General features: G+C 45.1%; 3 protein-coding genes across 3 annotated transcripts; all 3 read right to left on the bottom strand.

The window, feature by feature from the left end:
- Positions 1–1648: 1648 nt before the first annotated feature.
- Positions 1649–3038, bottom strand: LOC6598818 (homeobox protein bagpipe). The gene is made up of 2 exons (XM_002023894.2): positions 2521–3038; positions 1649–2411 (listed from the first exon to the last, which is right to left on the bottom strand). Exons 1-2 carry the CDS (start codon positions 2993–2995, stop codon positions 1744–1746), a joined length of 1143 nt encoding a protein of 380 aa, XP_002023930.1. The 5' UTR covers positions 2996–3038; the 3' UTR covers positions 1649–1743.
- A 3138-nt stretch (positions 3039–6176) lies between these two features.
- LOC6598817 lies at positions 6177–6856 on the bottom strand. The gene is made up of 3 exons (XM_002023893.2): positions 6695–6856; positions 6466–6639; positions 6177–6399 (listed from the first exon to the last, which is right to left on the bottom strand). Exons 1-3 carry the CDS (start codon positions 6806–6808, stop codon positions 6226–6228), a joined length of 462 nt encoding a protein of 153 aa, XP_002023929.2. The 5' UTR covers positions 6809–6856; the 3' UTR covers positions 6177–6225.
- Positions 6857–9952: 3096 nt separating this feature from the next.
- On the bottom strand, positions 9953–12357 carry LOC6598816 (muscle-specific homeobox protein tinman). The gene is made up of 3 exons (XM_002023892.2): positions 12167–12357; positions 10493–11118; positions 9953–10427 (listed from the first exon to the last, which is right to left on the bottom strand). Exons 1-3 carry the CDS (start codon positions 12355–12357, stop codon positions 9973–9975), a joined length of 1272 nt encoding a protein of 423 aa, XP_002023928.1. The 3' UTR covers positions 9953–9972.
- Between the last annotated feature and the right edge of the window lie 2185 nt (positions 12358–14542).

Raw genomic sequence — 14542 nt, 5'->3', positions numbered from 1 at the left:
CCGAAACTCCCACATAGCGCTCCTACTGATTGTTGCCACTCGTTACTGGCGAGACCGAAGCAGATACATAGATGGGGGCGAAAAAGGGGATATGTTCTGGTGGGTATAAGAAAAATGTACTGGAAGCGGTTCTTCAATAGGAAGCATTCGATGGTAGCAAAAGGTATGGCCTACTATGGAGAAATGGAATATATATTGTATAAAGCTTGGGTAAAGGTTTAGGATATTCCCAAATAAATTAGTTATGCACCCTTTTTAAGCCGCTAGTTCCGACCATAATTGTCAGAAATAATTTCCTGTGTTATCAGAAGCTTGATCCTGCTATTTGTATCGCTCAAGTCGAGAAATAGAAGTCTTAAAGTCTGTATTGCGCTTTCCTACTTTACTTTTGCCCATCTTCTGACTTATGACAAGATAATTTGGACCGAGTGGAATACCTAAAAGATACATTCATTTGTTTTTACTACATCCATTGCCAGAATACTTATTGACACAAGTAATTACAACTGTCAATCGGTTTTAGTGTCCCAAATTTGTCAAATGGCTGGCCTTTCAGACAAAGAATGCGTCCGAGAATGGTTGATCACCCTTTCCCCCAACCTTTGTTTTTTCAGTTGGCAGTCTCCAGTCGCAAGCCGCCAGTTGGCACGTTCAATGCCCCACTCGCACACATACTCGCAGAAAGCCATCGGCACAGAAGGGCTGTGATGGGGGAAAGGGTGCTTAATGGGTGCTGGAGATCGGGGAAATTGCTGGCAAGCTGTAAGATGAGCAGAATTGTTGCCAGGCACGACTATGACACAGACAACGGCTCCTGCTGCCTCTGAAGTGGATGGGCATATATCAATGATCCTAGAAATGCCTTCGTCCTGGCTCCGGCCTAGTGCAAGGATCGCTTGGGCGTCAGCTTGTAATTCTATTTGTTTGTTTGTTTATAAACATCGCCTCGTCGGTCGCCGACAAGCACTTGAGGCGTGTCCTTGTTGTCGTCAGCCACCAACTGTGCTGCTAAGGACATGTCTATGTTCCCCTTCCCATAACCCAGCCTCATCCTCCTCGGAACGGAACAACCGATGATCTTTCGCAAAACTGCATGCCAAAGTGTGTGAAATCAAGGAATTCTACGAGTACTCGAATGTAAGTCAGTGGTTTGTGGGTCACAGCCTCGGCGCCCGCTCCGTTCCGTTCCGTCCCGTCCTTTCTGACACATTGAAGCACTTCTATGTCGACATTGAGTGCTCGCCGTACTCGGTCATCATCAACGTTTTTGCAAGGCTTTGGCCACACGCATGGCCACTTCACTCTATCCGCTTGATCGCTGTCATTTCTGAAGAGTCCCAGTGTACGAGTAAGCAGCCCCCCCGCCGATTGATACAAAATCAGGTCATGGGAATGGGAGTTATCTTTCACCTTAGATTCCAAACAAGTGATTCCTTAAATTAACAAATACTGCGGACCCTTATTGGCATCGTTGTACAGCATAGAAAGAACAAGGATTTCAAGATTAAGCTTCGAACATTTCGGAAACTCTGAATTGATGAAGATTCCACCTGAGTTACAACTCTTATAAAAACAATCCAATCATAATCATATTTCTTTTCATTTATGGTTTTATTTAACTTTCAGATACAGCTAAAACTTAGGACTACTAAAGCTATCTATCGTATTGGTTACACATAGAGACTAAAACACAACTTCTACAGCTATCACAATAACGTAACCCACATTGCGGTTCGATCCGTTCTAGTCGATCTCCACGTTCTCATCCACATCCTCCGGCGCGGACTCCGGTCCACTCTCCATGCCCCCCATCACTTGGCCAGGACTCGGGCAGGGGGTGCGTTGAGGACGCACTGGCGACGACGAGGCCGAGGAGCCGTTGACGAAACTTGAGGGCTGGCTTGGCGGCGGAATCGGCTGTGGCACCTTCGGGTGGGGGTAGAAGTAGGGAAAGGGCATCTGCATCTGGGGCAGTGGCAATCCTCCGTAGGCCAGCTGCAGTTGATGGCGATAGATGTTGATCAGCGCCGGATCCAGGCCGTGCCCCGCACCCGGTGTCATATGAGCGTAGGTGGTGCTGCCATCTTCCCGGACCAGCACCTGGACTGGCACGCGCTTTGTGGCACCCAGCATGGCGGCCTCGTGCTGCTGGATCTGCTTGCGCTTGGTCTTGTAGCGTCGGTTCTGGAACCAGATCTTCACCTGAGTCTCGGTGAGGCGCAGGGTCTTGGCCATTTCGCTGCGCTCCGGCCCGGAGAGATAGCGCTGCTGGGCGAAGCGACGCTCCAGCTCGAAGACCTGGGCATGGCTGAAGGCTGCACGCGACCGCTTCTTGCGGCTGAGAGCACTGCCGTCGTGGGAGAGCGGCGAGGCGGAGGGTGAGCTGCTCAGTGGCGGCGGCGAGTCGCAGTCTGTGAATGGAGCAGGCAGAAAATGGCAGGGAAATTAGCACCAGGCGCACACGGCTGCCACAATGGACAATTGGAATTTCCATTAGAGCGAACAATGGGGCAGACTTACCGGAGTCGTTGCTGGTGCAGCGCCGCATGTCGAGCGGGGCGGACAGAGTGCTGCCAAAGTAGGCCAATTTCCGTTGCATGTAGTCCCCCCCGCTGGAGCCCGAGGCTGTTGCCTGGTGATGGTGATGGCTGTTGTGGTGATTGTTGTTGTCGAGCGCCGCAGCCGCCGCATAGTACTGCAAGTAGTTTGTCTGTCTCTGGCCGGGATTGGGCATGGTGGGGTCCTGCTTGTAAATGCTCAGATCCCGGCAGCAAAGCGGCGGCGACTTGGACGCAGATCGTTCGCGATCAAGGTTTTGCTTGGAGCTCCGGCTCTTGCCGCTGATGTCCGCCTCCGGTTCGGAGTCCAAGCTGGACACGCGATGCTTATCCGGATTGTGGCGCGTCAGTATGTCGTTGATGGAGAAGGGCGTTGTCAGAGTTTTGCTCAGACCCGCCATGGAGGCCCCCACACTTGCACTTTCCATATTCAACATATTCTTGTGGCACTTGTGCACTTGTTCACTCCGGATCTCTGTTTGGTACGGACCGATTCGGTTCGGGGCTGTTCGGGTGTTCACGTCTCGAAGGCTGCGCTGCGAATGTGCTCGAGTTGGCCGCTCCGTGCATTCTTTAAATAGCAGCCCCGACGATCCCTAGCGAGAGAATCACTCGGATTCACGGAGTGGAAATACGCCTCACGCCTCAAGTGGGCTCGCCTTCAGCTGGCACTCTGGTGGTGGATTTGGCTCCCGTCCGCGCTCGACGCCGCCCATTGGTGGATGCGCTGGCGGCAGGCAAGGGCATTTGAGTTCCTCTCAAGAGCATAAACAAAAAGATTTTTGTCGTAAAATGGTCACGTTACTTGGTAGTGCGCCTTAGTTTCAGGAGTGCATGCATCCTGTTTACGTATGCGAGTGTTGCGTACTGTTTATAGCATTGCTAACTATTCTCCCATTGCATTTGGTTTTTGGGTACAGTACCCGTACCCCCAGAAGTGATGTCAAGTGAACTCAACATTTGGCTTGATTTGTTTGGGCTACGCATTTGTTTGGATTGGGAATAATTTCGAAAATTCTGGGGTTACCATAAAGGCATACCCGGGAGCATAAGTAGGTTAGTTAGGTAATGGATTTACTTGGAAATTTAAACAAAGACCCACCGAAATTTAAATGGATTTTAAAATAGAAAATCATATTCGTGTGAAGGAGGAAACTGCAAGAGGTCTTCGAGTTTATCTGAGTTTCAAATCCCAGTAGGGATTGCTGCTGGCATAAGAAATGAAGCATACTTCCCAGGAAGTTGGTCCCCAAGCTAAATTTTTCATACTTCACATATTTCGATGAGACTTTTATATGTAGTTGGGATTTTTAAAATTCTTTCCGTCCTTGTTATTTTTGTCCTAGAAAAAGGATTTAAAAGGACCCTTACTAAAAATACAGTATTTTAGAAATACAATATTACCTTTTTTCAATGGTAAATCTTAAGATGTTAGGCGTCCCTCCAACTTGACTTCGTGACCCACAAGTGTTATTGTATTAATTCATAGGAATCTCGATTTCCATTGGCTGCTTCGAATGTGGAAGAGCTCTTCGGCGCTGATTGGATGTCTGCCGCAATATGGCTGCGCACTCATCCGACCACACTCACTCATCCACTCTCACTCGGAACGAGAGAGATGCGATGCGATGCTGGGAACGAGGACGGGAAACAATGGACCCAAACACATGTTCGCCATGGGGGTGTTTTGTGCAGGCAGTCCGTTCTCCGTTTCCGATTATCGACTCTACTCTGGCCGTACGGTTGTTCTCTGCTTCTCTGCTACACTTCACACCTTCGGGCTATAATCTTTTTATTGCCAATTCAATGGCTCTTAATGCCACGGGCGCAGAAGTCAAGCCAACAATAGAGGCGGCTTGAGGGGGAAAGGGAGAGCTTGGCTATTTTGCGGTCAGATTTGAGTAAAGTAACCGTAGCCGTAACCAATTCGAGTGTGCACCAAGTGCGGTAGTAGGAACTGGCACTCGTTATACATTTTCAACTGAATGGGTTTCAATAATACTCGAGTAATTAGTATATAATGATGCTTGTGGCCGGCGCACGCGTCCTTTTCCGGCCCGGGCTCTCAGATCTGTTTGAATGTGCATATATTCGGTACTATGTAATTCTGTTGGTTGCCTTGTTGCTTTTATTGTTGATGCGATTACCCATGAATGTCGCAGGTATTCAATTACATAAATGGGGGAGAGAGTATCGGGGACATTTATACTCCTGCCTCTGTCCATGATGAATTGGCGTTTTCAATTAAATCCGACAGTTTCTTGTTTGATTTCGAAATGTCTGCCACCATCCCTTCAAGTCCGCGCCTCGGCCACTGGTTTGTTGTTCTTGTGGTATTAAATTCTATTTAATGGTTTATCAAAAACCACTTCAAATGTTTGTTCTGCCCTGCTTTTCATTATCATTCATTGCAGTGAAACCCGATCCGGCTGAGGTATTTCGATGCTGAGTTTGGACAAGTGCTTCCTAAGTATTCAATCAATGATTTCATGGGTTTGTAGTTCCTCATTGGCTGATTGTTTTAAAGCTGTTTACTAAAGTTATATTGTCAATAAATAGACTGTGGGCGAAGTATGGTTACCACATAGGGTTTGACGTGCTCCGAATATCGAGGAAAGGGAGCGATTTTATGTATTAATAGCAGCATTTAAAAGTTTCTTGCGATTGCCCTAGTTATTCACAATAAAATGTCGTTTGCTTTTTTTCTTATATATATCTCATTTATTTACTCCAATAATATAGAGTTACTCCAAGAAATTTTAAGCAACAAAATAAATATTCAAATATATGTACATATTCTCAATACCGCGCCAGAGCTCTTATATAAATGTAGTATGTAAAAATAATAATTATAAGAGTAATAGTGGCGCCGCCATTTCCTCGTATATACTTCACAAAAAAGACAAGCGAGCACTAGGTGGCGGTAGAGCTAAATATTATGTAAAATGCATGTAGTACCAACAGATGACGCTGATTTAGCTGGCGTAAAACTTATATGAAATCAAGTTCAGAATTTTGTTCGTTTGTTCTATAACCTTTTCTAATAAAATTACTCTTAAAAACTGGCCAATCCTTTAGAAAATGGAGTAATATAGCCTGATTATTCTGTATATTTCAGAAAAGCCGAGTTCAAGCAGTAACTCTCTATCTACTTCCAGTACGAATTCATCCGGAAAAGTATAATAGGCGTACATGACGGAGCTCAAGCGAACTGTGACCACTGTCTGCTAGAAATACCGACGGAAGTAGAGCCGAAGTAGTACATTCCCTGGATGAGGACGCAAAGAGGACAACTTCTATATATGTAATTCTTTAATATCATGGCACCACAGAACCAATGCCTTGCAATATCAAACCCAACGTACTGCAATGCAATACAACAGTCGTATCCGTATGACACATACACAGAGAAAAAACAAACAAATGCATATATATTTTTGAATAATTAAATCCGAAGTAACCTACTACAGGTAAATACCCAAATAAATATATATTGATTTCAAGAAAATGTATATTCATTTGGTACATCAACAAATATTACATGATGTAACGAAATTGTATCTATTTCAAAGAGCGACCTGACCTGATTATTAGAAATTATATTTTTTTTATAGCCTGATAGTGCACCTTGAAAATCAATAATATGATGAAAGAATATGTCAATATTTTAAGTAGCTTTCATTAGTTCGCCCCTAATTTGAAAGCAAATACTATTTTTGCGCCTTACACCAGCTCGATCTATTGCATGCATTTGAACCACAATCTTGTACCGCCCAGTGCGTATTGGTACATCTAAGGGGAATTTCATATCTAGGAGATAAGTTTCCAGAGTCAGCGTAGTCTGAAACGGAAATGGAAAATAGAAGCATATAATTTTGCATAAATAGCCATAGGAAACTGTCCTTACGCCGAAGTTGACACATTGGTCTTTCACATCTTCCATGTTGGTTGCGTGCGCAGTCCAGTACATTTGCCAAAATTGGTTCTCTTCATACATGCTCTTGCAGAAGTCCCTTACCAACATATTGATAACGGTTTGCTGCCAAGAGCCACGATCGAAGTAAAATAAGCTGGCAGCACCCTAAAGTAAGATTAAGTACGACTTTTTCTCGCTTAGAATCTGTATTATCTATTACCTCAATGCGATCTGTTGGGTCGACCTTCCACGTAGACGTCATGTTTCCAGACACGATTACTCCCTCCTCAACCATTTCTAAGCCCAAGTCGGTAAAATCCCAAAATCCAGACATATTGAGATAGCCCTTAGGCTTACCCGTACACTCGGTGAATACTTTCTCATCCTCAAGCAAAAGTTCATAAACAACTCCCATCGAATAGTGTAAAACTATCAGCAGGATCAGGATCCGACATAGTAGTTTACGACACATCTTAACTTTAATTTCCGAATGGTTTACAGGTTCGATGGAGGTCGCTTTTATAGCCAGAACTTTGTGGCGTTATGGGAATAGCAAAGTTGTTTTTCTGCCCCACGATACCGATCTACGAGAATCGGTGCATTACATGTTCGTTCCCGATTAGATGCCATCTATGGAAATAATTAGCGAGGGGCGTAAGTGTTATAGTTATCGTGTAACTGTCATCAATATTTACTGTGTTATATTATGAACACTTTTCAGCTGAGCACGACAAGTTCCAACACTGTTAATAAAGACCCCGAGAAGTCCTGGACTTACTGCTCATATCTCATTTGTCCCTCCCACAAGTTAGAGTCCGTATATGTACTCATAAATCTCATTGGCGTATCAAATCATTAGAACTCAACGTTACTACCTCTTTTAGCTTATACCCATAAATTTCCGATTAATTTGTTAACCTGAAAATAGTTCACGAAGCCACCCAAATCGAAAGTGAGGAATCTAATCAAGCAACCGATGCTTGAGATTGTTTACAGTTGCCCTAAGTAGATCAGGATGTGCGGATGAGGGCGAACGGAACTCGAATTTCATTAGCCACATGCGTATGTTTTTTCAGCCGAACCGAAAGGAGATATCAACGCCATGGGATTATTAGCTTACGCGGATTGGATTCGGTTCCTTGAGTGCCGTTTTCCACACGCCATAAATCAAACGCTCGAAAATGCTGCTGCTCGGATTCCAAATGCAATTACTCAATTAATTTGAATATAATTGTCACAATTTTTCCACTTGAAAGCCGCACAAAGCCATAAACTGATGGATATAAAACAGAAATACAAACAGAGCCCCAAGCCCAGACGAGTGACGGCGGGGGAAATGTAAAACGAGATCGCAATTTTTATGGGGCACATCAAATGGAAATGTATAACAATGACTCGATGGATTTTCTGATAAAATGTCAAAGGCTTTAATGGAGAAACTGCCACAGGCACAGTCACAGCCACAGCCAGAGACACAACCGCAGCCATTCCGACATCCACTTGACATCGCTGGCTGTGGATCTGGGAGTAAAAGGAAAGCATATTGAAGAAAATTACGCAATCGTCGCAGGGGCGGCAACATTCAAAGGGTGCGGAAATGGGAAATCGTTTGGGGCCCCAGAATACGCCAATTGTTGATGCTATTGTTGCTCTTTCATATTGTTTATTTATTGTTGTTAATAAATCTTAATTTGCTTACCTTACTCTCACTTTGGCGGCTTGGCACATAGCCAGGAGGAAATGCAAATGATGACAGTGAAAGCAATGGAGAGAGCCATCGATTGGGGTTGGAGAAAGAGGAGGCACAGCTGCGACTGCGACTGCGACTCCGAGAGTCGGCTTGCATCGGCTTTGATCCTTTGACGGGGCATGAATTAAACGGCGCTACAATGCGAGCAGCGCAGCATACTCCGACATCGGGGTTTATCCTGGCCTGCTTATCGGCGAACGACCCGATCCTTCGTGTGATATATGGGAATGACAAATTCTCCACTTGAGTTCCCCCGGCGGTTGCGTAGGTCTAGACTCCAGACTATAGACCGTCGACTCGACTCTATGAAGGAGCACACGACGAGTCGCCGCAACATTGCCGCCGACATTGTAAGACGAAACCTTAATTGTTTCGGGGTCGCAGATTCCGATTTCCTTCGCCCCAGGGCCTGGTCAGTGTGGTCCATTAGGCAATGTTTAGCGGCACTTGACATGCATTATCCTGGGATAATGCTATATGGGGCAAGGCTGGCCTTGGAGGCGTTTTGTTTGCCACTCCACGAGCAACTCCCTGTCCTGTCTGGCGTCTTCTGTCCCAAGGGGCCTAATTTAACCCTCATCCGACTACTGTCGAGTATAACTAATGCGTGATCACTGTGATTGACACCCAAACTCAGAGTTCACCCCACAACCGAGCAGCAGAGCTAACCCCAGAAGCTCTGGCTGTCAGAAAGGCTGAAACTCAAACCCCCGTCGACTCCACTCCACTCCCCGAAAAGTGTGATCAGCTGCACTTGTTGGTCTGGCCTGTGGCCTCCCATTCACCCCTCAGGCATCCTCAATCCTCAATCTCGCTGCCCTGTGGCATGTGTTTGCGGGGTAATTGATATGCCACAACACAGGGGAAACACCACCGCACCAACAGAGCACTGCGGCAGGGGCAGCGGCAGTGCCTGCGGCTGCGGCTGTGGCCCCAACACCACACACTCCATGAAATATTAGCCTTTGCCCTGCTGGCTGTCATAAAATGCTGAGGAGTTCTTCTGTACGAGACGAGTATCTGTATCTTTGGATATAGGAAAACATTTTACAGTTGCATTGCTGCCACTTAAACGTTTCATAAATGCAACCTTTGTAGTGTCTGCCGCCGACGCACCCGCTCCGCTCCCTCTGCCCGGGCACCCCTTTGGCCATGCCAAAAGTAGAAAAGGGAAAACATTTCCAGAATTAAAACGGAAATTGTTTTGTTTTGCTTTTCCTTTTCATTTTTCATAAAACAAAACTGATCGTACGTATCGATAAAAATTGATTTATGCGGCGATCGGCAACAATTATACGCAGATGCGGTGCCTAATGGATCGACGGATCGATGGATTGGTGGCCGCCGATCGAAAGCTGTTCATAAAGATATAAATACGAGTACTCGCAGAACGAATGGGGAGTACTTCTGAAGCCCAGACTCCATGTTCCATCTCATGTGACAGTTGAGGAAACGTACAAGAAAGTGATGGATGGAAAAGGAAAGCGAGTTGGAAAAGCTAATGTCATGGCATAAGAAATTCTATTCGAGGAGAGAGAGTTCCAGGAGTATTCGTTCTTCCTTCTCGAGTGTCTTTCGAAATATCCAAAATATCAACAATTAGTAGTTTGTCTTAAACTTTATTTATTGTCCGATATATACATAAAACAAGGTACTAGAGCTATGAGGCATTTTCTTTAGGCTACAACATAGATTCTGAGTTAAATTGCAATAAATTAAGACCACCATCCCATCTTCCTGCCCCTCAGCTATTGGAGGTGTGGCAGCTGCTGCTGTTGGTGATGTTGCTGCTGGGAGTGCTGGACTGTGGGTGGCCACATCATATGATTGGGCATGGGAGGGGGAAGCGATGTGGGAGAGTGCAGTGGTTCCGCCTTGAGCTTGAGATGCTTGGCAATGCCCTCACAATCGATGTCGCCCCGCTTCGACTTGTAGCGACGATTCTGGAACCAGATCTTCACCTGCGTGGCCGACAGATTTAGCTTCTGGGCGATTATCTCACGCTCTGATCCCGTCAGATACTTCTTCAGCCGAAAACGACACTCCAACTCCAAGACCTGGGCCTGAGAGAAGAGCACCCGAGGCTTGCGTTTCATTCGGGGCTTGCTGGATCCATTGCTGTTGATGCTGCTGCTGTGATTGCTGCCACTGGCACTGCTCTTGCGCAGCTCGGAACGCGAAGAGGTCACCTGGCTGTTGTCCTCTGTGGAGGTAAACAAAAGTTAGATCCGCGATCTAAAGCTGGACTACTTGTCTGGGACTACTTACTTCTTTTAGCGCCCTCGTCCGTGCTGTGAATGCTCCGCAGTGAGGCCGAATTGCTGACCGTCTCCAGGAGTCTCTGCGAGAGCGGATTGCCGCATAGTTTCTGCGCCGGCGCAAGGCTCTCCACCTCGGCGGAGCTGTTGAGGTCCAGGGTGGGGGAGGGCGTGACATACGGCGTGGGTATGTACTCGCTCTTGATGGTGACGGCCGGGGAGTGCTGCGGATAGGCATCCCCGGCTCCGGCATAGTTGTAGTTGTATGTGGCGGGACTTTGATAGGACGGGGCCGTGGCCCCGGCGTAGAACTGCGTGGCGGACATGTTGTAGGCCGAGGCGGCTGGCTGGAAACTCTGGTGCGGATGTCCATGGTGATGCTGGAACATGTGGGCGGGCATGCCATAGTCCTGATAGCTGCCGTACAACTGATGGTGGCCGTGCGGCGGGGGCGGCAATAGTGGCGACAGCGACGACGATGTGGTGGCATCCTCCTGATGCTCGACCAGATGATGGTGCAGTTGCTGCTGCGACGCCGCTGGCAAATCCTGTTGCTGTTGCTGGTACTGATGCGGATGCTGGTGAAGATGCTGCTGGTACTCGCCGGCGCCATAGAACGCCGAAGCTGCCGCGGCACTGTTGGTCAAAGCAAAGAGAGAGCGAAAGAGATGGGAGGCTGGTTAGTTTCGGATCTGGCTATGCATGCCACATGTTGCATCACACCGGACACAGCAAGAGCTTGGTGCAGGGAAAGCAAGCGCCCGGGCCATTTGCGTACTTCCTGCTGTCGCGACAGGACCCTTGGTGACATCATTTCATGCCTCATCAGAATTAAGGACGCCCCAGCGCGGTCGGCACCGGACACACATGCGAATCACATATGTTGGCCAGCCCCAGCCCCGAGGACGACGACGACGACCACACTCCGAGCGGCTTCAGGCAGTCGGACAGGACCTCAGGCCTCAGACCTCGGGCCGGACCTTGTTTTTCCTATTGTTACAACTTTGCGAGTGTGTGTGTGTGTGTGGGTACGTACGTCTTGGTATTCGACAGAGAGAGAGAGAGAGAGAGAGAGGTCTTGCCTCTTGCCTCTTGTACAAATAACGATGATTTGTCAAAGACAAACTCCTGCTCTTCTGCGCTACGAATACGTGAAGGACGGACCCTAGATCCTATTTGCAATTCATGCTTTCGATGTGTTTTCATAGGATTTCTTCTGCCGAGGCTCGGTCTCGACAGAAGGTTATCAAAACATTATCTTTCAAAGGAAAATTGCTGGAAATTAATTTTCCTATGGAGCCTTACTAAATAAAAATAAATAAATGCAAAAATCAATGGGAATGGGAAATGGGAACTGGTTGTCTTTAAAAATAGTTGCTGACAGGTAGATGTTTGACTGATAATAAGGAAATCTTGAAGAAAAAAAAGTACGGAAATTCTTTAACAATTTCCTTGCCGTCTACAAAATGCGTAACAGATTCGGGTAAAAAATAGGTATTTCATGTCTGATTACTTTTAAAACAAGATAACCAAAGGTGGCTATAAATAATTATAAGATTCTTTCAGTATAAAGAAATCCTAGATTTCGGTTATAATTATATGAATATCTTTAACATTTCCTAATCCTAATAAACTGTCGAAGAAAAGATTCTTTCCAGGATATATATTTGAAGAACAAGCTCACCTGTCAAGATGCCCATAGGCGCCTTCGTATGCCTCCGTTTGATTGACCATATTCAATATATCCTTGACTGAAAATGGGGTGGTGTTCAGGGCATCCGCATTGGTCAGACTGCCAGGACTAGGCGACTGATTGTAGTCGTAATAGCCGCCGGATTGTGGCACCTGTGCTTGCTGCTGATGATGTTGCAACATTTTACGAGTTTTGTTGGATCACTTGAGCACTTGAGAGGAGGCACTTTCAATTTAAATAAATACAACAATTTGCCAAATTGCACTTGAACTTGCGACACTTGAATGCGACTGCCACTGCGACTATGAGCGCGCGATAGTGTGGGTAGGACTCGAATAGCCGAATAGCGATGAGGATGAGTATGTGGCGGCACGCATCCGCACCCCTTGCAGCCGTATTGGAACTGAATGTCGTTCTCGTTGCCCGTAACCGTGCCCCGAAGTGCCGTTCCGATGCGCACTCGACTGTGTCTGCAATTTGTCAGCCTCAGCTCGGTTCTTTCTCATTTGGCTGAAAGAGAACAGAACGAACTGGCGCCGCATACACACACATACTCGTTGCACACCCACCCCGGGCCATAAGCAAGGCGTGTGTAGTGGTCTCGGGCGGAAAAATGGCTGCCACGCGAGCCAATCACAGCAGAGCACATGTACTCTATCTCGTTCCTTCTTCTGTGCATGAGTCGTCTGGGGTAAGAAAAAAATGTGTGCGGATAGGAATTAGCGCATATCACTAAGAGTAATAATACATTTTCCTACTTTTGTATGCACAATTTATGGTTAGCTATGATAAATGTATTATTATTTATCAATATTAGATAACTCCTCAGGACTTTCCTTCTCCCTTTGTCCTATGTACCTTTCCATCAGCTTTGATTGCTGTCTCCTTCACAGCCACTTGCAACGTCACGAAAATAATCATCTTCCCTTCGATGTTGTTGTTTTAGTTTAGTTGTTTGTTCGCAGCCACTTTATGCAGATTCCGTTTCGCTACTTGAGCTTAAGTATCCGTATTTATTATTGTAAAGTCCTTAAGTTTTATAGTCCCCACCCCCCACGTATGTACGTGTTGTATAAACTGTGTGTCGCAACTGGTTGTGTGTGTCAAGTGGCGCTCAAGTGCAGATTTTCGCACACTTGATTTGATGAGTGTACTAAGCACACAGAACAGAACATATTTATGATTGTATGTTTACAGGGATGGCTTGATATTCATTTCAAGGTTGTGGATACACATATTATTTGTTTTTATTTAAACAGCAACGAACTTAAAAAGGTAACTAGAGTAGGGAAATAGATATATTGTCCATCTCAAAAATTGAGTTATAATTAGTTATACAAAATTTAAAATAAAATGCTTAAAAGTCCAACCAATTTGTTATTTGTTATAGAATAAAGTGAAATTAATAATAGCCCCTATTGAGGCAGAATTTAATTTAAATATTTAATTCGCATTATACATGAAATGCTTGAATTTATTTGAATTTGACAGCAATTTACGTATCGATAATTTTACTGTGAATTTTACCGCGATGGACGATGGGCGACATTCTGATACCCTAAGGAAAAGGATATTATAGAATTGAGAAAATGTTTGTCATCCCAGGCCTCCGTAGGTATCAGAGTATAGATAAATATATACAAGATTCTAATAATATACATGAATATGTCTAATAGCAAACAATAAATATGGGAAATGGATACTATAGAACTGAGAGAATGTTTGTCATCTAATGCACCAATAAAGGCCAAAACTAGTCAGTTGCTGTTTTAAAGGTATTTCAAAGATATTTTTAATGTAGTGGTCTACTCACAGAAATCAAGAATGGGTATCGGGATCGAGATATATTTACAAGACCCTAATCATATACATGAATATGTCTAAAACATAACAATCTGAGATAATTTCTTAACTAATTACGTTTTAAAACAGTTTCTTCATATTATATTAACCAAATAGGGTATACCTATGCTCAAACTCCGGTTGACGTTACATTCCATACACACTTACGTTACCACTGTTTTTTGTTGACCTTTTTTGTTTAAACCTTGTTTTCTACACTATACAATAAAAAAGAGTACTTAAAAGTAGTCAATCAGGTAGAACATTTATTCAGTAATGGCCTAAAATTATGTGGGCAGAACTAAAGGTTTTAGTTAGCCAGCATTATTCAACGGAATAAAGAAATTGAACAATTGGAACGATTTTTCTCTTACGTTTTATTACGTTTCATTTGTTTGACCTTTTTCGCTAAAACCTCTTTTACCGCAAAATTTAATAAAAGCAAGTATTAAGAATACACCAGTTAAATAGAAAATTGATTCATCAATCGTATAAAATTATGATGGCATGGCTAAATGTTCCATA

This window comes from Drosophila persimilis, unplaced genomic scaffold (assembly GCF_003286085.1).
Source record: "Drosophila persimilis strain 14011-0111.01,24,50 unplaced genomic scaffold, DperRS2 tig00000000-arrow-pilon, whole genome shotgun sequence".
In the NCBI taxonomy this organism is placed as follows: domain Eukaryota; kingdom Metazoa; phylum Arthropoda; class Insecta; order Diptera; family Drosophilidae; genus Drosophila; species Drosophila persimilis.
The sequence above is the reverse complement of the archived record's forward strand: the minus strand, read 5'-3'. Positions and strand labels throughout refer to the sequence as shown.